Raw genomic sequence first — 24,025 nt, 5'->3', positions numbered from 1 at the left:
GATATAAAAAAAATTTAATGTTCTTTAAAAAGTCTGGCTAGTTCTTTTAAGTAATAGTGATTGAGTCTAGGTTAAAACAGCAACTTGACCAAGATGGCAGAGTGTTTTTTTTTTTTTTCCCCAGTAGTTCTTATATTTGTTTTGTTTTCCTCCTCTTCTAGCCTTCGACTTCTCATTGATGACCAGCCTCTGAGAAGAAACCAAAGGCTACCAGGCTTTTCAGCTTCTCAGCAATTTCTCCGCCTGGGTGGGAGTTATTTCGAGGGTTGTATCAATAATGTTTTTATCCAGAGGTGGGTGATCTTTTCTCCATGTGTAACTTCTGAGGACAGCCTGCCTGTGTGAAGGGTATCTCATTGATCCAGTTAGCAAAGTCAGATCGATCAACATGCTGTACCAGCCTCTCACACCGCAGACTCCCAAAATACCCTCTTTGGCAAGAGTCGTCCATTAACAAACCAACCCACTAAAAAGCTCCTGACTTCAGCCTCCCTTTAGAAGGGCAGCTTTGGCATATAACCTTGGAAAAGGTCTAACTAAAATTAGCTTTCAGATTATGGTCCTGAAAAAATATTCACCCTGAAGTTTTATTTCATTTTAATCAAGATGGGGTAATTAGATATAATCAGTTCACCATGGTTTTCAAGCCAAGGAATTGCATGGACCAGTGTGGTAATAGGAAATCAAACCACCATGGCGTTGAACATGACTTTTAGTAGAAAGAATAGAGCTTGGTGCTTCTATGCATGCTAGAATTTAACTGTTTCCTGAAATTTTTAATAATTGGATTTAGATAAAAGGCAAAATCCTCCCCAAGGCAGAGAGAAGTCCTGGTGTTGGCCATGCATCTTGGACTGGAACTTGTAGGCTGCCATGATGGTGCTACCTCCCCTCCCACCACTCATCAGGCACCAACCTCCTTGGCCAATTTCAGGCTCAGAGTTCTCAATCTTCATCCATTTGATATAAAATCTTCCTTGAACAGGAAGTGGGAGTGATGGAGAAGACAGGAAGGGGTTAGTCTTTCGGCAGTTATAAGTCTCAGGCAGCAAACATGCGATAAAGCAGATCTGCTGTGACACTTTCCTACTCGAACATAGTCAGATGCATCCTTCCATAAACTCAGAGGTTTGCTGGTATTTGCCCTTATTTTGTATCAGCCGGTGCCCATCTTTTCCCTCTCTGCATATTTGATTTTCACATTTCTCTCTAGGACACCCATTCCCAAGAAAGAACTAGTATTCTAGCCCTGCCACAAGTCCAAGTAATAAAAGTTTCTTGAGCCCTTCTGCTGGCCTGTGGATGTGACATACAGGCAGGTGATGGAAGTTGACCTAGGCAGCGAGAATGCTATTTTTAGGAGGCACTCTCTGGACCAGTGGGTCTTCCTCCATGAGTGACAGCTTGACAGCAGCTTTCACTTCTGCCCTCCTTCCAGGTTATCCGAGAGTCCTGAAGTCCTGGATTTGGCCAGTAAATCTACCAAGAGAGACGTGTCCCTGGGAGGCTGCAGTTTAAACAAACCACCTTTTCTAATGTTGCTCAAAGGTTCCACGAGGTTTAACAAGGCCAAGACTTTTAATATCAACCAGGTAAGTGTCAAAGCCTCACCCTGAGTATGACTTCTCCCCAGAGGATGCTCCTCAGCCTGCCTGGTGGGAGAAGGTGGGCCAGGGGATGAGCAGTCACTGGGTCCATGTTGGGCAGTGGCTCCATGAAGCAGCACTGGTAGCCACTGATGGCTGAATTGCACCAAATGACAAAGCGGGTTTTATTTTTAGCCTTTATTTTGTTTCTTGATAAAAATTTGGCATTGTTTGCAGTCAGAGAACAAATAGAAATATAACCGAAGGCAACGGGTTCGCCCTTGATAAATGCAAAGCCTGGAGATAGAAGAGGGCAGAGAGGTTGATTACTTACACCTGAGGGTTGTTATCAGCAGTGTTTTTATCCAGAGGTGGGTGATCTTTTCTTGGTGTAAAACTGATAAGGACAGCCAGCCTGTCACAAGTACAGAGAGCACACTGGGGTTCATTCTCAAAGCAGTGCCTCTGCACCAACAAAGAAAATAAAGGGCTTGTACTGGAAAGACTCTAATCACATGCAGAGGCAGGTGCACTTCTGAGCATGCTCACTTGGAAGTCATGCATCTTCATATGTCACATGTTCAAAAATGACTGATAGGAACACTCATCCCCTGGGTGGAGGTTTTAACATTATATTGAGATTATAATGAACAATGTTCACTCTAGGTTACCTGGAAGAGGGCCTGTGAGGCCTTGGCTGGTTTAAACCAGTTTCTTGTGGTTTTCTCTGGAGGGCTTCAACGGAAACATAACAAACAAACAAAAAGCTTGAAAGGAATACTAATAGTCATCTGAAGGGGCAGCGGCTCCCCTGTCCAATATAGGTGATTGCCCCTAAAACTAACTGCATAGCTGCTAACAGAACTTGAACTTGAGTTTCTTTTTTTTCTTCCTGTAGCTGATGTCATGCTCTTTTGACACTTGTGCTGAGTCTATAGCAGTCCAATGATTTTCTTTAGAACATAAGGTCCACACCACTTCTCTTGCCCTCAGATATTACCTCTGAGGTAAGATATACACATGCACCCAGGCCTCGCTGAAGCCAATAATATGCATTATCAACTGCATGTTAGAAACACCCAAGGAACTTTTAAAACCCCAATGTTCAGGCTACATCTGACCCAGTTAAGTCAGAGGCCCTTGGACTGGGCCAGCAAATCATAAGTTTATAAACTCCTCAGGTGATTCTAATGTGCAGTGCTGAGAAAGATTGAAAGGAAATGCCATTCTTGGCGTAGAGGAATGAAAATATGGTCATGAATTGAACACAGGTCAGGATTTAAGGAATTCCTCGCCCTGCCTGAGGTCAGCAGTGTGACCTCCCCAGGCCTGAGGTCACAGTTAACCCCGAATACCTCTGATCTATCAGGCATTACAATAGCACTCCAAGTACACTTTCATACTAAATCCTTAATCTTTTGTGGTAAGTACTATTAATAGGCACATCTTACAGAAAAGGATGCTATGTTTTAGACAGGCGAGCAATTGTTGGCCCATATTCCCCCAGGTAGAATGTGGAGATACAATTCCAACCCAGGAGCCCATGCTGTCTTGAGAGCAATCTGCCCTTGTTCAACACACTTTTCACTTGATGTCAACCACACGCTGCTCATCTACCAATATTTCCTTGCTCTACAATAATTCGGGGACATGAGAACAGATAATACATAAGAAGTGTTTCCTGCTATTAAGAAGAAATGCATTTCTTAAATTCCAAAGGGTTGTCATTTTACTGCTGTGAGAAGAATAGTTTTAGAATTGCCTTCTCAGAAATTAAGTCATGTATTCATTTTTTTATTGTAAGGCTGATAGCTACTGAGATACAAAATTAGCATAGTGATGGTAGGACTGGAAAGAAGGAGATGGATTCCAAAGCTATTTAGAAGATATAATATATTGAAATGAGACAATAATTGGATTTGAGAGACCAGGGAAAGACAGGAGAATTCCTTGTCAGCCAATCTGGATTGTTGGGTAGATGGAGATGCCACTGAGAGAGCCACAGAGACAGGAGGATAAGTATTTGGAGAGAAGGAGGGGAGGAATAGTTTGTTTATATTGAGTGACAGATGTCTTCAGGACATCCAGGTGGATTGGGGGGGGGGTGGGAACCATCAGTGTCTCTGGGTGGAACTGGGGCTATTGCCATGGGAGATACCAGTGAATACATTATTTAATTTTCTCTCTGCTCCAGGCAAGCTCCAGGGTGGATAGAAGAAGATCGTTCTGCTTCCAATAGCAGAGCAAGTGCAACATAAATTAATAGTTAGGTCATAGACCTTGGAGTCAGACTTCCTGAGTTTGCATGGGGCCTTTCCACTGACTAGGTGTGTGCCCTTGAATTGTGTAACCTTTCTGTGGGTCTCTTTGCCCCAATGTAAATGAAGACAAATAGTGAGAATATCTCATGAGGTTGGCATGACAATTAAATGAGAAAATAAATACAAAACCCTTAGAAAAGTGCCTGCCCTGTAGCATGCAATACACATTAGTTATTATTACTGTGTATGATAAGAGGAACCTAAATGAGAGGGATGTGACATGCTATAGGAGTGGTACAACAGGAATTTTCCTGTCATGGGAATCAGGGGGATCTTTCTGGAGGATGTGACCCAGGAGCTGGAGATATGTGGAGCATGAGTTGTGTTTAGATTCATGAATATTTGTGCAGCATGAGCTGAAGCCCAAAGTTGGGAGGCAGGATGTGGGCGGCACTCACATGTACCAGACACTTTGCAAGCATCCTCTGTGATGCTCTCAAGGCTTCATGTTGTCTCTTTCAGCTTGCACCACAGCCCTCTGAGGGCAAAATAAAACACCAACTTCATGGGCCAGGAAATTGAGTTCAGAAATGCTTAAAAAAAAATCTTGCCCCAGAATACACAGTCAGTAAATAGTAGAGTCAAAATCTCCAATAATATGCTTTTCAGGCCTCTCCAGGCTGGAAAATCTTGGTGAACAGTGGGAAATTTAATGGAGAAAGGAAACTGGAGAGAGATAACTGGAATCACACACTAGCATCTGATCAGGCAAGCTTAGTATGTCCCTTGAATGTTCTTCAAGAGTCAATGCAAAGCCATTGAAAGAAGTGTTTTAAGCTACTTTAAAAAGTAAAGATTGTTAAACTGGCAGCAGGTTTTGGGATGATTTGATGTAGGAAAATTCTAAAGACAAGGGGTCAAGTTGGCAAGCTTCTGCAATAGTCCTGGCAAGAGCGACAGGGCTGACTTTAAGGGCAGAGGCACTAGAAATGAAAAGGAAAAGTGGAGACAAAAATGTGTCACAGAGAGGCAGAGTAAGATGTGAAGACAGTGCAGGAAAGAGGCAAAGGAGGCAGGTGTTCATGATGACCAAGATTTTGAGCCTGGGTTCCCTGAAGGACAAAGGGGATTTATCAAAACTGATCTTGATGATTCTGTGACTGCTGAAGAAACACAGGACAGACTTACACATGGGTCACCTCTGAAGAAAATGAGGCCAGGATGTGGTCCCCCTGCCCTTCTGTGTCTTCTCTCAGTCCTTTCACCTGTCCTGCTGCAAAAGCCCAAGTGAATGGTGAGGAAGGGGTTAGCAGGCTTATGGCTCCATGGAGGCCTTGTGCTGCTGTCTCAGGGGACACCATGGTTCTTCTGATAGTCCATGATGGGGAGGGGTCCTGGATACCTGGGGTTCCCAGATCCAGCAGCTTTCTGCAAAGAGGCCAGAACTGTACAGGATGGGAATAATGTGCATCCTCCCTAAAGACAAAGCCAAAAAATGGGGGGGGGGGGTGTTTTTTAAAAAGGGGGGTGTTTGGGGCTGTGGATGTGGCTCAAGCAGAAGCGCACTCCTCTGGCATGTGTGGGGCGCTGGGTCCGATCCTTAGCACCACATAAAAATAAAATAAAGATGTTGTGTCCACTGAAAACTCAAAAATAAATATTAAAAAATTCTCTCTCTCTCTCTCTCTTTAAAAAAACGGGGGGGAGGGGTGTTTAGATTCTCTAAAACTTTGTCTCCCCAAAGAATGAGCTCTTCCTCCTTCTTGGAGGCCTCACTGGGACACCGATGGGTGGATCTGGCTGTGGCAGGGTTAAGGAGCTGAGAATGCATGCTGACTCTCCATTCTGTCTCCTCCTGTCACTCAGAGGCTCACAGAAGGTTTCTCAGTGGGAACTTCCATCCCATGGGATTATTTGCTGCCTCTTCGACTTTTCCATTGAATCCATTCCTTAGAATAGAGTGAAAATTGAACAAGGCACTTGGCAAGATTAGATTCTTCCCTCTTTCCCCTGATAACTAGCTGCCCTAATTTTTTGCTCCTCTCCCATGCAGCTGTTGCAAGACACACCAGTGGCCTCCCCGAGGAGCATGGAGGTGTGGAAAGATATGAAGTCTTGCCCACTACCTCTCAAGGCCGAGACCAATCAAGGAGCCCTCCAGTTTGGGGACAGTCCTTCCAGTCACTTGCTATTCAAGCTTCCCCAAGAGTTGCTGAAACCCAGGTATTTTTGAATTTTCCTGCTCCAGTGTCAACTCAGAACCCAACTGCAATTTTACCCCAGGGAAGTCTAGCTGTATGACACCGTGCACCTGTCACTAATGAAGGTGGCCCTACCAGTTTTGTAAAGAGAGGTGCTAGCCTGCACAGGACAGGGAGCGTGATTGCCTTCCATGTGCTCTTCCTCACAGCTGGATTGCAAATGTGACAGTGTGCTGCTCAGGGCCTGAAACAATCAGCTCAGCTCCGATTTAGAATTGACAGTGTTCTAAAAATAAGGCTGATATTTTTTTCCAAAGCTGCTATTTATTTCAATGACAAATCACCTTTCTTCTCTTGCATTCTGTAGTGAAAGGAAAATCATTCTTTTAGGTAGCCTCGGTGCCAGAGAGATCATTTTTAGAGAATGCATCTAGACTTTCTATGCTAACAAGTTGCATCATTTTGGAGGAGGAGGAGGAGAGATATGAATCATGTCAGTACAAAGTAGAAAAACAAGGTTTGTCATTTTCAGGTGACTTGCAGGAGACATAAATAAAAGAGTGTCAACCATTTCTTCAAGAGTATTCTACAGAGGGAACATTGCCCAGGGGTCAAAAAGACCTGGGATGGAACTTGTGGCTTGCAATCCCTGCTTGGCCACACACTGGCCAGCTCCACTCCTCTGAGTCAGAATGCCAAGATGGGGTTAGGTGGACAAGAGTTTTATTGTGGGAAAGCTTGTGAAAGATGACCAGGAGGAGACAGATGCAGGCAGGTGAGGGGACAACCTGTAGCTGGAGGATCCTAAAGACATTTTCGAAGGAAGAGGTACAGGGAGGAGGGTTGAGTAGAAGGACCTCATACAATAGTGCAGTTCTGAGAAGTCAGCCATGGGCCCCCCAAGGACAGACCACCCCTGAGAAGGGCTCAGTGTCATGCCTAAGTGGCCTGCTCTAGTATACGACCTCACTCAGTCCTTGGCTGAAAACAGCCTGCGTGCTGCTGCAGATCCTAGGGTGTGACAGCTGGGGGCTACCAGCACATTGCAGGTAGCCCCACAGCAGCTGCCCCTCAGCAGTTCTCATGAAGGGAGCACATCTTTGTGGCCACCATAAAGTCTAACTTTTCTAAGTGTAAGCTTTCTCTCCATGTCTGGCTCACATGTTTTAGCAAACTGCTGTGTATCTCTGGACCTCAGTTTTCTCATCAGTTAAATGGGGCTGATGCTGCTTTCCTTGCAGCAAGGAGCAGGTAATGGCCTGGAATGAAGCAGGCCCTGGGAACCCCATTCAGTGAACCATGAACCCCATTCATGGGCGTGACTCACAGGCAGCTGGGTGTGAAGGCCCGACAGGCCTTGCAATGCCGGTGTTCTTAAGGAGAGAGCCTGTGCAGGTGGCTCCAGATCTTCAGTTGCTTCAGGAAAAGTCTAAGGATCCCTCATTTACCAAATCTGTGCAAGTGAAAGACTAAACCAGAGGGAGTGAAGCTTATCCCTCAGTTTACCTGTCCCTGACTTCTCAGTTGGGATGCCCCACTGCCCTGCCCTCTTGGTCAAGATGACCTCAGTGACAACCATCTCTCTTAAAGAAACAGCAGCTGCACATACTGCCCAGAATGTCCTTTCCCAGCCCTCCACTGTGGCTTCTCCACCAGTTCTGCCCTCCCCAGGTCCTATCCCCTGCATCTTCTCCTTTAGCACATTTAGTGGGATAAGTTACCAGCTGCTTCTTCCGATTCAAGCCCAGTACCTTTGCATCCAATACTCAGTTACCCATCCTAAGTGGAAACGGTAACATTTTAAAAGGCAAAGTGAAGAATCTTTAGCAAATAGAATTTTTAAGTTATTTTAGTCTCAAATATTATAACAATCGGATTACATTTTCAGGGAGTCACAAGATTTATTACATTCTGCTGTTCTCATTCTGATTTTCATCCCAGCAGGCAGTGTTTTGATTAAAACCGGTCCCATTATTATAAAATGTTGTTTAGATTCTCCTCCCTTCCTTCAGCCATGAGGATTCATAGCTACAATATCATAGATTGGGATTTGGATCTACTGCTGCCTTTTTGGAGTGTTAGTTAGTCTTTTCTGAAAGAAAATTGCTTTAAAAAAACAGTGCTAGGAAACAAATGTCAAGTCTGATTACCAAGCCCACATATGCAAAGTACTTTACATTCTGGAGCAAGTTCCAGCATCCTCCTTAAAATTGGCAAATTGGCCAAGCCTCATTCCCCAACCCTCCGCACTGGCACACAGACACCAGGAGAAACACTGAGCGGTGTTACCATCTGGGTGGTTTAATTTAACAAATATGGGTTGCTTTTTCATTTTGAAGAATGTTGCCCTCTAGGAAACTTGATAATCTGAAGAATAAATGTGCATCTCAGCCTCACAGTATTAAAAAGCAAAGAGAATTAATAGTGTACTTTTTCCTTCCACTTTCAAGATCTGCCTCAGATTTTCCATTTACTATTTAACCCAATTTAGTTTTTATTAAGTGCCTGCTGTTTACTAGGCTCTGGGGAAACAGCTGTGAGCAGAACCAACCTTGTTTCTGCCCTGTGTACCTAGACGTTAACCACAGTGAATGAGTGTTTTAGTTTGCTTTTCATCGCTGTGACCAAAATAACTGACAAGAACTATTTAGAGAAGGAAACGTTTATTTTGGCTTATGAGGTTCAGATGATGGATGGCTGACACCATAGCTCTGGGCCCAGGGTGAGGCAGAGCATCATGGTGGAAGGGCTTGGCCAAGAAAGGCAGCTCAGGACATGATAGTGGGGAAGCAGAAAATGCTGTACTCACTAGGGAGAAAATATAAACCCCAAAGTCACACCCTTGGTGACCTACTTTCTCCAGTCACACCCTGTCTCTCTACATTTACCACCATACCACTGGATTAATCCACTGATGAGGTTACAGCTCTCATAATCTAATCATTTCGCCTCTGAATATACTTGCACTGTCTCACACATGAGTTTTTGGGGGTCACCCACATCTAAGCCATAACAACAGGTGATGATACCCATGCCTTCATCACATTTATCATGCTGTACTTTTATGAACCCCTCTCCGTGTACACATGTACCATAAACAACTCAAGGAATGGAACATCCATGACTGCATTCCTAGAGCCCAGCATAATCCTTATACATGCTACATACTCATTAAATATTGTTGGATAGAGAGACAGTTGTGAGTTTTCATAGAAAATAAAACTTGCTTAGCCAGATAGGTAATAATAAGGAACCCTCATGTAAATAAGCATTAACTTTTGACTCTGCTTTGACTCCATGGTTATTTGCCTGATTCCATTTCCATCATAGGTGAGCAATAAGGGTCAGAAAAGTGTGGGGTGGGTAGAGAAGGTGACTTTGTACCTCTGTGCCTTTTTGTTCAATATATCTTACAGAAACAAATGCTTATCTAATGTTTCAATCACATTCTTGTCATCAAGCTGTCCCCTGCTCCTCCTACACTTCCCATGAATATACACAAAATAGGATGCATGTTCATTGGGTTTAAAGAGTTTAGGTTCCTTAGGCCAGTCACACAGAGAGAAGTACTGTGTGATTGCATTTAAATGGGGGACCTAGAGCAATCAAATACACTGAGACAGGAATGTAGAACGGTGCTTGCCAAGGGCTAGGTAGAGAGGCAAACAGGGGACAATTGTTGAATGGGTGGACATTTTCAGTTTTGGAAGATGAAAAGCATTCTGGAAATTGACTGTATATCATTATGAATATTCTTAACACTACTGAACAATATGCTTAAAGTGGTTAAGATTGTACATTTTATATTATGTAAATTTTACCCTAATTTTCTTAATATATATATTCTTTGAAGTTCAGGCATGTTCTTTCTTGCCACATGCTAGGATTTATACCATCAGCTAAATTTGCCACAGAAGTGTCTCATTATTCCCCCAAAGTGGTAAAGAACTTGTACCAAAAAAAAAAAAAAAAAAAACCTATTCATAGTTGGTTTAGAATGTCTTCTGAAAGTTCCCAGAGAGACAGGTCAGTTAGTGTGTATCTCACTTTTGTTGTTGTTGTTGTTGTTGTTGTAGCAGCCCTGGAAATCAAACCCAGGGCCTCATGCATGGCGCTTCACTTATGCATGTGACAAATGGGAGTTTCAGTGTTTGCTTCCCACCCACTTTCCCAGATCAGAGAAGCTGAGAAATATTAAAAACCTCTGTTGTTCTTCATTGCCTGTTGCTCTTTTCCCATAGATCTCAATTTGCTGTGGACATGCAGACAACATCCGCCAAAGGGCTGGTGTTTTACACAGGTGCCAGGAACTCCTTCATGGCTCTTTACCTATCAAAAGGACGCCTGGTCTTTGCATTGGGAGCAGAAGGGAAAAAACTGAGGCTCAAGAGCAAAGAGAAATACAATGACGGGAAGTGGCACACGGTAAGAGCTGGGGCTGCACTACTGCAGGTCGAGCATGCCCCAAAATCCAGAATGTGTCAGAATCCTAGGCTTTTAAAACACCAACTTGGAAAATGGAAAATTCCACACCTGATCTCTTGTGATGGATCACAATCAAAACACAGCCACACTAAAAGTAATTGTACCAAATTTCAGGGTATAGGTATAAGGTACATACGGAACATAAACGAATTTTGTGTTTAGAGTTGGATCCCCTTCCCAAGATATCTCATTATGTTATGTGCCTATTCCAAAATCTGAAAAAAAAAATCTGAAATCTGTAACAAGCATTTTAGATAAGGGACATTCCACTGTACCTCTAGTTGTTAGGCAATTCACCATGCAAGTAGCCAAAAACACGAGTCCCAGCACTCTTCTCAGGCACTAAAGCATGGGCATAGGGAGAGCTAGTATGGCTGGAGGCCCTGAACATCTGCCTCTTTGGACTGGAGACTGCTGCACGTGCCTTGTGTGTGTGACACCCCATGTGCCAGAGTGCACTTGACCCACTGTTCTTCAGTCCCCACCACACCATCCTGGGCTGCATCACTCCCTTGGCCTGCTTCCTGGGCCATTGCTGTCCTCCAGGGCCAACTTCCAGGCTGCTAGACCTCTTTCTGGTCCTGGAACTGCCTTCCCCATAGCACAATTATGCAGATCTACCTCTCCCACCTTCCCTCCAAAGAAGAAGAATTTTTTAAAAAGAGAAGATCCACACCCTAGAATCCCAGCTTTGGCTCAAAGACATCCCAGATGTCAAAAAGATACAATAGAAATGCAGAAGGGAACTTTTTATTTTTTTTCCTAATAAGGAAACTGGTACTCAGAAAACTCAAGTGACCTGACTTGAGTCAAGTGAATGACTTTCACATGGTGATTCCACAAATGTTTCATGAGCTGCTCTCTTGGAGCATGTAAACAAAAATATCCTCAACTTCATGTCAGAAACTGGTGTCTTGAGAAAATACCAGAGCAAGGTCAGGAAATGACAAGGCAGGGTGGGGGGAGGGGCTATCTTATATCTCAGGTCAGGTAGTCAGGAAAGGCCTCCGGCAGGGAGTGGTCTTCATATGGAATTATGGGAAACAGCAGAGGGAACAGCAAATAGGAAGGCCTTGAGTTGGAAGTTAGCTCAGTGAGCAAATCACAAAGCAGGAAGGTTGGAGAAGGAGGCAAGGCCTGATCATTTAAGTCTTGAAAACCAAGTTAAGGACTTTGGATTTTATTCCAAGGGTCTTTGATGTTTTTGAAGAGACTTAAGCTAGTGAAGAAGCAGAATTACATGAATAGATTTATGTTTAAAAAAAAAAAAAACACCTCTGTTTAGTTGAAGAAACTACAGGAGGGTAAGAGTAGAAGTGGGGGCCAGATAGATGTGATTGCCTTTGCCTAGAGAGGCTGAGGTGGAGGTGGAAGAGGTGGGGTCTCATGTGTTCTGAAGGCAGAGCAAGAGGGCTGGTTGGGGGATTGCATGAGGGGAGGATCTGGGCCAGCAGTTGGGTCAACAGCAAGTCATTTCCTGAGATGCAGAAACTAGAGAGGAGGTGGATGTGGCCAGAGAGGTAGCTGTTTAAGGGCAGAGAAGACTAGGATCTCTATTGTAAGTGTCTTAGGGGCAGTTTCCAATCACACACTGTAACAGGTGTGTCTACAGAGAGTAGAGGGGTGTTAATGAAAGTCTCAGAGCCTTGAGATGCAGAATCCATGACTTGCAGCAAAGAGTTGAAGTGGTTTTCACTTGCCCTGGAGCCTTGCCTAAGGGTGTGGTGACTTCCACTCCTCAGCTCTATCAAACTGCTCCTTCTCTTGGTTGCAAAGATATTTGTTGTTTTTTTGTGCCTTTGGTTGGTCATCTTTTGTTTAAGTTTCCAAATCTCATTTTTGAGTATTATTTAGCTCACCTTTTTAGCTCAGTGTATTCAACATCTAATATAATCTCACAAAACCTTGGTGATGATCATAAACAGGAAGAAAAGACCTGATTTTTAAAAGCTAGTTGAAAGTTAGAAAAACTTTGTTTTTTTTTTTAAATTTCCTGTAACCAGTAATAAAATACAGCATCAATTGTCAAAGGTAAAGATTTGATTCATTTATTCTCTTTCCTCCAAAGGTGGCATTTGGGCAAGATGGTGGAAAGGGGCGCTTGGTTGTAGATGGGCTGAGGGCCCAGGAGGGGAGTTTGCCTGGAAATTCCACTGTTGGCACCAGAGAACAGATTTACCTGGGATCATCTCCATCAGGGAAGCCAAAGGTAACTGTAAATTTAAAATAATTCACTGTGTATCAGAACCATTATGATTACATGAGATATTTGAGAATTTCAAAATACTTTAAATGACTTTTTATATCTAATATTCACAACCAAAGGGAAAGTGCCCACTCCCCCCACACTGAAGCTTTGCTATTTAAGGTGCAGGTTGAGACACAGACCCCAAGAAATTGAATATGGAACTTTGGTGTGGCTATATACACATGAGTCTCAGCTTCTAGGAAAACAGGTTTAAAGTCGTGGACCTAAAGAGATTTTGAATTAAGATAATGTATTCCAGGCTAATTTGTGCCACCTTCACTGTCCTTGCTGAACTTAGGCAAAGGATTTACTTCATGGTTTGCTCTCTCGTAATTTGTTATTGAATTTTAATGTGTTTTTAATGGGGTCTTTTTCTCTCTCTCTCAGAAATGGAAACCCAGTATCTTTTGCCGTAAAGAGTAGGTAGCCATAAAAACAGATATGCAAAATAAAACAGAATGGGAAAAGTCTAACTGAATCTAATGGTCTATACCCTCTTCATTGGGAGAAATAGGAGCTTGCCAAGTGATCAAGGGCTGTTTAAGATATATTAGCACAAAGCTGAAATGTGTCCCTTGTCCTCACCAGTGGGCTAAAAGGAGCATTACCAAAGGAAGAGGGCAGAGGTGTAGCTCATGGTAGAGAGTCTGCTTGCGCACACAAAAAGGGAAATTCCAGAAAAATTTAACTGACTCAACATTTACTCGAATGCTGTTCAGTGTTTGAAATAACAGACTATCTCAAAAACCCAACTTGGGAATGCTGACTGAGGACAGTCAGGACTCCCTGTGTCTGCAGGGAAGAGAGGCTCTCCTCTGGGTTTCTCGGATTCTAAGGCTCTCTGGGGCCTCAGCCCAGGGCCAGCTGTGGGCATGCCCTCCCCATGCCTCTATCCTCCCTCCTGGCCAGAGGGCACATTGCACCTGTGATACCTGGGAAGGCCTGGTGCATCCTTCTCTTCTCCCAGAGTTCCTTTTTCTCCTACAGAGTTAAGTAAAATGGTCAATAACTCAGGCCTAGGAACTATTTTCCACCTAAATGTAACTTTTACTCCTTTCCTCAAGAGCCTGTGGCAGTTGTGGTGTGTTTGCTCTTGGTGAGACAGGGAGGGGCCAAGTTCAAATGTGAACTTGGAAAGGGACATAGTATCTAATATCCTATTAGGTCTTTATCAGCTTGGATGCTAGAGCTCAGTCTGACCTAGCCAAAGCCTAGGTGTCTCCACAGGGTACAGCCTGCCCACTTGCATTTTGGCCAGGGCTTAGGTCCAGGCCAGAACCCCAACAACAAGAAAGCATTATCTTAATTTATTACACTCAGTAACTTTTACATGTATATCATAATATAAAACATATGTATATTGCAAGGCAATATATGTATACAATATAATCTGTAATATGTAACATATTCAGTGCTAAAGAGGATCCTCAATACTAATTTTTACTGCTTTCTAACCTTTGTATATATTTGTCTCTCAGAGAAATCACAGAAATGAGTAGTTATTCAAGGCCAAAATCTGGGCATTCTTTTGACCTGAATAGATTCTCTTAAAGTCACCTTCTCTTAATCACACCTGGCTTCCCAACATTTGGGCAAATGTGACACCCATTGAAAATATTTTTACAGGGAAGGTTTATTTTGTGACCCTCCTACAACCTGAGGGTATAAACCTTTGTTTTAGTCCTCTTCGGTATCTTTCCAAGAGGGGTGCTTCTGAACACCAGAACTGTACTCAGTCCTTAGGGATTCAGTGGCAGGTTACAGCCCATCCTGGGGAGTCTGCACTTGGTCTCAGACACAGGTGTTTCATTGTCACGTGACAACATAACAAATCTTAAGAAACTAACAACTCTATAAAAAAAAAAAAAGAAACTAAAAACTTCACGAGGAGGCCAGTCAGCAGCTTACGGTTGTCACTGGTACCACATGCATCTCTAATATCACCTCTCTTATGTCTAGACTCCAGGGTTCTAAAAGCATTTATTGTAGAAGGGAGGTAAGGGATTTTATTCAATGATTCTTAAACTTTTTTTTTTTAGAATTTTATGAATATTTTGAGAATTTTCCTAATCCTTATGGTCCTTCTCCCCAGAAAAATGAGAACATCTGGTACCAGACGTTACAAATCCTAAAAAGCCCATCTGTGGGCCCAGGTGAGGAGCCCCAGTTCCAGGCCAGCTTCAGGCAGGCAAGGAGTTCCCCACCAGCCCACTGATGATGCACACGGAGTCTTATTTTAACTCCAGCATTCGTGATTTGTCGGAAGGACACTGAGCCTAACGGTGTAGGGAGCTGTTTTGCACTTTATTATTTTTGGAACATTCTGGCCTCGTTTTTCAATCAGCTGCCCTGCATTAAGCTAGCACATTGGCTCATAAACCCAAAGAAGTGGTTTTATACCTACCAAGAGTCGAGGAGCTCTGTTGAACGGTGGGGTGGAAATTTCCCCCTGTTGTGGCTCAGTGTGGATGGACCAGGGTCCGGTGGATCCTCCTCCTCCTTCTTCTAACAGCACAAGTTGGAAGCCTTCACTGCCTCTCCCTCCTACACCCCCTGCTTGATTTGGTGACACCTTCACACTTGGACCACACACCACACATGTGCTGTGCAGGTTTTTCTTGATACTGTGGGCAGGAAGCCAAATGGCACAGGAAGGCCCACCTGACTTTTTCAGACGGAAGTGCCCTTCACGTTGGCCACCCCTGCATTTCTGAGAGTTGTAATAATGAATTCTTTCTTTTCTGCTTGGTTGCAGAGCCTCCCCCAAAACAGCTTTGTGGGATGCCTGAGGAACTTTCAGTTGGATTTAACGCCCTTGGATTCCCCTTCCGCGAGCTTTGGGGTGTCTCCTTGCTTGGGAGGCTCTTTAGAGAGAGGCATTTATTTCTCCCAAGGAGGAGGTCACATCATCCTAGGTAAGAGGCAGTTTAGTAGAGTTCAAGTCTTGAGAACCATTTTTATTCTTTCATTATGATGTTTTAACTGTTATTTGTTGTTTTTCTTTTTAAAGCTAATTCTGTGTTGTTGGGGCCAGAATTTAAGCTTGTTTTCAGCATCCGCCCCAGAAGTCTTACTGGAATCCTAATCCACATCGGAAGTCAGCCAGGACAGCACTTAAGTGTTTATATGGAGGCAGGAAAGGTAGGTGGCAGTTTGATAATATGGAAAGGGTAGATGGCAACCAGATTTCTTTTCTGGAGATCATGGGAGGTGAAGTTACGGGAGAAGGCGGAGCTTATGTTTAAGAGATCTTATATTTAAAAGACCTGGCTTTGAGGCTGCCTTACTATTTTCCATTACCAAGGAATTTGTCATCATGGTATCTCCTCTTTATTTTCAAAACTGGGAAAACTCTAACACGTTGGGCTGAATTCCAGATACACCACTTAGTTGTAGGGCCCTGGGGAAGTTGCTTAAGCTCTTCAGCTCACCTGCAGCATCTATAAAATGTGGACAATAATTCTTATTTCCTGGGGTTGCCATGGACCCCATAAATGTCCACTTTCCCTTTTTCTCTTCACCCTCATCACAAATTCTACTTTTATTCAGAAGTGTAGGCCCTGAATCAACAAGCTGTCTACACCATGGGACACCTGTGCCCATGGTCCTCTGCCCATGGAATCCGTTCTGCATCCAACTTTATTTTCTACACAATTCCAGCCCTCTGCTCCCCACAACCAAGCTGGTCTCTGGATCCCACTCTGGCTATCCTTTGGTTTTTCATGGATTCCTTCCTCAGTTTATGTTTTTGCTGTCTCTCCCCTCTCATCACTCCCAGTTGGATTTAACGCCCTTGGATTCCCCTTCTGCAAGCTTTGGAGTATCTCCTTGCTTGGGAGGCTCTTTAGAGAAAAGCATTTATTTCTCAACCACCCAGCATGCCTCCTACCTTCTCAGAGGACTCTCTTGAAAATATTCTTCCAGGAAGCCTTTCATGATCTTCAAGTCAAAGAGTGCTGCTATGCCATTTTCTTTCATCTCTGTTCTTCCACAGCTTTGCGGGAAAAGTGCCAGAAGAGAATAAAATGAACCAAACTCCTAGATCAGTGTGTGTGTGTGTGTGTGTGTGTGTGTGTGTGTGTGTGTGTTTAGTGCTGCAGATTGAACCACTAAGCAAGTTTTTTACATGCTAAGCAAGTACTTTACCACTGAGCCACATCTCCAGCCCCTGGAACAATTTAGCATTGAGTCTGAATAGATCTCCAGTTGCCCAGAGGAACAAGCAATTACCCATCTTTGGGTAGATGAAACAAGGCTTGATTTTCAGAGGAAGCGGTTGGAGAAGGTGTCCAGCGGGAGTTTGTGGATAGGAAATAATCTCAAGAAAACAATATCAAGACCCAATGACCTTCATGTCATCGGTGACATTGTTGACCTCAAGAGCTGCCTGTGAATAGATGGCTGCATTTAACTAAAGACAGATTAAATGTAAATTATTTACAATGACACTTACTCTAGTCCTCTCATTTCATTCATTTTAATTCAACCCTGGAGAGATCTTGAAGGATCCCTAACTGGGAAGGTGGGATTCTGCACAAGACATTTTGAGTGCCTGATGCCAAACATATATATGCCCCAGACAAAAGCAAACTGTTGGCTTGTTTTATGTCTCAGATGAGACGCTCTGGCTGTAATGTGTTCATGGGGTTATTATTATTATCTGGATAGGACTCCACCAGCATTTTTGCCTTCCGATTTCCCACGATCTTCTCAATAGATTCACTGTCACATGTTAATTGTTAAGGAGGATGGTAAGGGTTCATCAGTAACCTTTGAGAAGGGTTGATGGGGATAGGGTTTGGATTGGGAGGGAACAAACAGCTCATCACCATTGCCAGCAAGGTCAAGCTGGGTAGGATTTGCAGCTTGCTTGCCTGGGAGGGATGCAGCAGAGGGATTTCCAGGAGCCTTTGACCCCCATCACCAGGTACAGGAATTGGGAACCACCATTCAACACACTTATAGGGCTATCTGCATGGCCAGGTTTAGGGAAGGTAAGGGAAGAGATAGAGGGCAGGGGAAAGTTGACTCATCTATCTTTTGGAAGGAAATAGCAACATGCATGTGTGTTCCAGGTCACTGCCTCTATGGACAGCGAAGCAGGTGGGACCTTGACATCAGTCACACCAAAGCAATCTCTTTGTGATGGACAGTGGCACTCAGTGGCAGGTATGTCATCCAAAAGTCTATTGTTCATGTATTAAAAACACTCTGTTTACTTCTGAATTGAATAGCTCAAAGGTAGCTTCAGTCCATTCATCCATAGTACATGACCGAGGTCCACCCACCGAGGTTAACATGTCCATTCTCAACCCCAACTGTGTTCAAATAGTTCAAGGCTGCTGCCTCCAGCTCTCCATAACAGTCTTCATTTTTTTTTTCAAGGTAATCTAACATTGTAATTCAGATTGAGACTCTGAATTCAGTTCATACTCAGGCCTATCCTTTACCCTAGGTGACCTTGAGGAAGATAAGCTACTTAAGAACTCTTTATATTCAGTTTCCTCACTGTAAGATTGAGATAAAAATGGTGCATGCCTCCTGAGTTGTGAACATGAAATGGGAAAATGTGTGTAAAGTACTTGGCCTACTTGTCTAATGCAGAGTGTGCTGCTTTTACTATTATATTATTAAAGCTCCTTGTAGTATTATTTTTTTAACAATCATTTAATGTTAATGCAAACTACTTAGACAAACCAAAGGTAAAGAGCAGCCCGATCCTCTCAAATAGAATCTGTTATTTTATTAATAACCTGTGGATATGCATTTAGAGATATGTAAACCTGAATTGGCTAGAATGCCTTTTGTGAAAGGTGATGTTTTCCTGACTACTCGGAAAGCTAACTACATTGCAATTCGCTCAGATTGTCACCATGGGAGGAATTTGGTATCAAGAGTCAAAATTGTGTAGCTATCTTTGGTGTCAGTTTTCAGAAATCAGTGCCTTCGTTAAAAAGTAGCTGAGATCAGTAGAAAGCAATGAAGTAAACCTGACTTCTGGAGACAGGGGACCAGGGTTTGAATCCCAGATCTCTAAACCAGGCCTTCTACTCAGGTCATAGAGAGTCACAGTCTCATATCTGGGAATGATAATGTCTTCCATGTAGATTCATCTTAAGAATTAACGTTGCCTGGTGTTAAGAAGTTAGTTGAATTTATCCCAAACCTGACAGAAGGCCTACACACAGTGGCTCCAGGGGTCCTATGGGGATGAGCCCATGGTGACACAATCATGTAGGTGTTAAGCAGTGGGAAGGGCTCTCATGTGACAGACCCAACCATTTTTTCTTTCCTTTCCAGTCACCATCAAACAACACATCTTGCACCTAGAACTGGACACAGACAACAGCTACACAGCCGGACAGCTTACCTTACTGCCTGACAGCTCCCAAGAGACGCTCCACATTGGAGGTGTCCCAGGTAACTCTGGCTCTGATTTCTTCTACACCTACGTTACCCCATGTCAGCTCTCAACATTTTCTTTTTAACCCAATATATACCACGTCCAGCAGATGGGTAATTAACAGGGCAGCCTTTGGCTGGATGGTGGAGATGGTGAGGCCCTGCACTCTAGCATGTACTAACAATGGGGGCACATTTCAGGGCAGTCCAGGTGACATTACTGCTGCATCCCCTTGACCAAGCCTATAATTTATAAGCCTCTCTTAAGAGGTTACATTAACCCAGAAACCTGATATAAGCAAAGAACTAGGAAAGGGGCTGAAAAACGTGTCTCTCTTCCCTGAGCATTTAGTTTTACTGCTAAATCATGAGGCTTTCTGGGGACAGAATGGGAGGATCAGGTGGGCAGGGAGGGAATCGAGTTCAAGGCTGGAATTTTGCCTGGAAAGAGCCTTTTCATTCTTTATAGTTTTATGGCCTTCCACATAGTCTGGTTGTTAATTTTATAGGCCTTTCATGACCCATAAAAAGCAGCAGAGTTCAGAGTTATTATCTATTGATTGGGGCTGTGGAATCTCCTCTGAAGAACTTGGATAGCCTCGTTGCCAATGTATCGCAGCAGGTGCAGAGTCAGACATTAGCTTAAAGAGGGGGGAATGTCTGGGTGGGATGAGACCAGGGGTCCCTTCAGCTCTTTCTAATAAGATTCTCTTGCAAAACTCAGGGTGCATTCATCTGACACTCTGAACTATTCACTGACTGCCTCTTGCTTTTCTCTTTCAGCCAATTTGCAGACACTGAAACTCCCAGTGTGGAAATCATTTTTTGGCTGTCTGAAGAATATACAAGTCAACCACATCCCTGTTCCTGTTTCTAAAGCCACAGAAGTCCAGGGGTCTGTCAGTCTGAATGGCTGCCCTGACCATTAACCTCAGGCTACCACCCAGCAGGGAAACTCACCTTCAAAAGCACTGCGGGAGGACCTGATGTGCCTCTCTGCCCATTCAAGGTCATTCAAGGTGATTCAAGACACCATTAAGACAAGTTTGACAGCAGATCTAATTTTGAATTCCAACCACATAGACCCATCATTTGGACATTTACTGCTAACTATGTATTTTATACCAAAAAAAAAAAGTCTTGAAGAAGATAAATTGTTATTCAAGCATATACATGATGTTTTGGCAATATTATTTTCTACTACAAATTAAATGTCTTCTAAAGAACACCCCCACACACACATACACATGTTTAAAACATAAATCTCTTTAGAGCACTTTAAAAATATGAAACTTTTACATATGTTAAAGGGTTATAATTTATGAGGTTAAATAAATGCAGTGTACTCTTCATATTATGATGCTTTATTAATGTAGAACCAGGGGCTTGGTGGTCATTGTTAACTGTGTTAATTCCTTAACACATATACAATGTGCTACCTACAACATGGTTTTCTTCAGTTATCAAGCACATTCATTTTCATAAAATAGTAAGTCACAAATAGAACAACTGAGCTCACTAATTAGTGAAGCCCATGGGTCCCCCAATCCTTTCCTTCCCTGGTTCACTACCAACCAAGTTAGATTATGGTTATCAATTCCTTGATGGCACAAACCATCTAGTAGGAGAGCTGAGATGGATATATGTACCATAACTGCCACTTGGTATGTCAAGTCAATAGAAATACATGGGAAGGATAAATCACTTCTAGTTTTATTGAAAATTACTAGATAATGTACTAGACCAACATTTGTTAAGAAAAGCACCACTTTGCCTAACAAAGAAGACTATGAAAACAGTGTCTTTAACATTGTATCTCTGTTCATTAGAAGGAAAACAATGATTCTAAAAATTGGGTAGGATAATCCTATAGGATGTCCTTATAGATATGTGCCCTCCACCTGTGAAATTGAGTCACATTCTTTTATAACTATTGCACTGTGTCTTATGGGTATGCTTTCTAATAACTGAATATGTACAAAACCGGGATGTTCTCCTGGAGAGGTAGCCAAGACCCACTGTAGGGAGGTTGAGTGGTTGACCTTAGAGACTCTCTGTTGAGTGAGAGGCTGAATTACATGACTAAGTCACATGCTTTCTGAAAACACCAATTTTCAAATGAAAAATTCCCCAGGCAATTAACCACCCAGGAACCAAGTCAGCAAGAAGATTGTCCATTTGACAGGTCTTTGCGGAACCTAAACTTCTCTCTTCTGGGTTCCTGGTTTTAGTCTCACTGGATGTACGGGGTTATTCAATCATACTCATTATTGGTTAGAACCTCCTAGATTCATCACAAAGGGGCAGTTAGTTCTCCACTGACTCACCCCATGGCTTCCCCTCCATTCTAAAATAACAAGAGGACCACCACCCTTCTGCATTTGCTGACTAGAATGCCAGCCACCAGAAAGCACAGAATTCCTGATGAATTATGGTTGAGAAAATGCGAATTCCCCATGCAGCTCTTCTCCATTTGCAAATGTGTTCTGCTCTTAAAGAGAAGAACCATTTTGAAGATTTTTTTTTTTTTGGTAAAGTTCCATATGTTATCACTGTCATCTTCTTTTTGGTTTATACGCTTACACTGATTGGGCTGACCTTAGGGTGAGAGGCTAAGTAGGGACAGTGGTATCATGGATCAACAACTCTTTCCCACAGTCACTATTGTTTCCTACTATGGTTTGGATATTGTCTAATTGTTTGTTACTGAAAGGTCCATTATTTTAAAGGCTCAGGTGAGGGTCTTGGGAGGTGCTTCAGACCTTTATGCGGTAATTTCCTAGTGGGAAGTCCTTAGATCATTGGGGTAGACCCTTGAAAGGGGTTGTGGGAGCCCACATTTATCCCCCCTTCCCCACCCCTCCTCTTCATTTTTAATCCCCATATTAATCCCTTGTCTGATGAATAGTTTGAACATATTTTCTCCTATTCTGCAGGTTTTCTCTTCACTCTGTTTATTGTTTCGTTTGCAAAAGTCGCTTAGTCTGATAAAATCCCATCTGTCTACTTTTGCTTTTGTTGCCATTGCTTTTAGGGTCTTATCTCAAAAAAAAAAAAGCCCTATATTGATGTATTGAGTGTTTCCTCAGTGTTTTCTTCTAGCAGTTTTATAATTTCAGGTTTTTTACATCTAGATCTTTGACCCATTTTGAGTTCATTTTTTTTTGATATGGTGAGAGATAAGAGTCTAATTTCCTTATTCTGCCTTTGGACATTCAGTTTTCCCAGCACCATTTATTAAAAGGAGTGTTCTTTGTCAAAAGTACTATAGAGGCATGGATCTATTTCTGAGTTCTCCGTTCTGTTCCATGGGTCTGTGCGTTGGCTTTTATATCAGTACCATACTCTTTTTGTTACTGTAGCTCTGTGGTATGGTTTGAGGTCAGGTATTGTGATGTCCTCGGCTTTATTCTTTTTGCCTATAATTACTTTGATTATTTGTGCTTCTGTCTCTCTCTTTTTCTTTCTTTTAACGTGGCTGATACTGGTAAGAGCAATGGTGGAAAGTGACAGAAGTCTTATTTTTCTAGTTTCCCCATTTGCCCAACAATATAACTTAATCCACAGGCATAGAAATTCTGGAACCACATCTTCATATTTGAGAATAAAAAAACAGAAACAAAATTGGAGTATTCTTGTTCATTATTTTTCAGGATGAGGAGCAATTATTCTCCCAAAGCAGAGGGCAAACTTCTGAGATGATGAATACCACTTACTGGAAATGCTTTTTCTGTTCTTTGCTCATAAAGGTTCCCGTGACCCCAGAATGCAAAGAGTACCTTTTCACTGCCAGAAGTTTCGATTTCCCATGAATTTTGAATGTGCGGTTCATTTCACTCTACACTGTCTTCAATAAAAAGAGAATTGGGAGTTTCGGAGAATAAAGGACCGGAACTTTTCACCGCACTTGAGACTTCATGAATGCACACTGATAGCACAGCACATACCTAATGATTAATCCATCCCTTGCTCAAAAGGCTTTTGCTAATTTATCAGTAATTCTGATTGCATCATACTCAGGGGACATGCATTCCTGGACAGTCACAATGGAGCTTTGTATGCAGGGATAAATGTCAGTGTGGTGTCTTGGCAAAAGGCAAATTTCAGGAGGTAGTTGCTGTTCCTGCGGGGACTCTGAGTCCTCAGAAATTAAATCTATATTCTGGAAAATAAGTGACCCAATTTATCTAGCATTCAACTGCAGTGCTGTCAACAGAAAATAATATTAATATCCATGTTTTCCTAAGAAGGGCAATGTCCTTGGTGAGGGGAACCGGTGGCAGGCTGAAGTGCATTCTGGGTCACTTCCTGGGCCAAAGATTAGCTGCTGCTGTGACAGTTCCTGACAAGTCCAACTCCAGTAGGGCTTGCCTTCTATTCCTTAGTTCCACATAATCCATTTAATCCTACTTTCCTACAATAAGAGGAAATCAGACACACATACACACACACACACACATACACACACACTACAGAGAAGAACTATGGCTCTTAGAAGTCTCTTGCTCCTAAGCTACTCCTGCTGTCTTGGGCCTACAGTTTCAGCTGAGGTTTAAGTATGCAGGCTCTTTTTTTGTGAGGTTTAGAATATTCTAAAAGTTAGAAGAACAGACATTAACTCCCTTACTTTTCAAGTCATCTCTCAGAGTTAAATGAGATGATAGATGTAAAAAATGTGATGAGAATATCACATTCTACTTCATGGAACAGAAGTGTCAAAAGTTAAATGCTTCCTTCAGCATTAGTTATTTCTAGGAAGTATTTGGAAATTCAACTATTCAAAAGAATAAAAGCCAAAGACTTATAAGGATCTTTCCTATTCTGATTTGAACTGATGTTTGT

The 24,025-nt window shown here is 42.7% G+C and overlaps 1 protein-coding gene across 3 annotated transcripts in view; it reads left to right on the top strand.

The window, feature by feature from the left end:
* Lama3 (laminin subunit alpha 3) overlaps positions 1-20,535 on the top strand; it is a 240,987-nt gene extending 220,452 nt beyond the window's left edge. For all 3 annotated transcript variants that reach the window (XM_078030246.1, XM_078030247.1, XM_078030250.1), the window contains 10 exons: positions 162-293; positions 1,439-1,592; positions 5,901-6,070; positions 10,290-10,473; positions 12,602-12,742; positions 15,537-15,696; positions 15,792-15,922; positions 17,857-17,950; positions 19,082-19,201; positions 19,967-20,535. In XM_078030246.1, the coding sequence (XP_077886372.1) occupies positions 162-293; positions 1,439-1,592; positions 5,901-6,070; positions 10,290-10,473; positions 12,602-12,742; positions 15,537-15,696; positions 15,792-15,922; positions 17,857-17,950; positions 19,082-19,201; positions 19,967-20,112 (1,432 nt within the window). In that variant the 3' untranslated portion in view covers positions 20,113-20,535. The remainder of the gene's footprint in view (positions 1-161; positions 294-1,438; positions 1,593-5,900; positions 6,071-10,289; positions 10,474-12,601; positions 12,743-15,536; positions 15,697-15,791; positions 15,923-17,856; positions 17,951-19,081; positions 19,202-19,966) is intronic.
* The last annotated feature ends 3,490 nt before the right edge of the window (positions 20,536-24,025 follow it).

This window comes from Ictidomys tridecemlineatus, chromosome 13, assembly GCF_052094955.1.
Source record: "Ictidomys tridecemlineatus isolate mIctTri1 chromosome 13, mIctTri1.hap1, whole genome shotgun sequence".
Classification (NCBI taxonomy): Eukaryota; Metazoa; Chordata; class Mammalia; order Rodentia; family Sciuridae; genus Ictidomys; species Ictidomys tridecemlineatus.
Note: the sequence above shows the minus strand (reverse complement) of the source record. Positions and strands in the feature narration are given on the sequence as shown.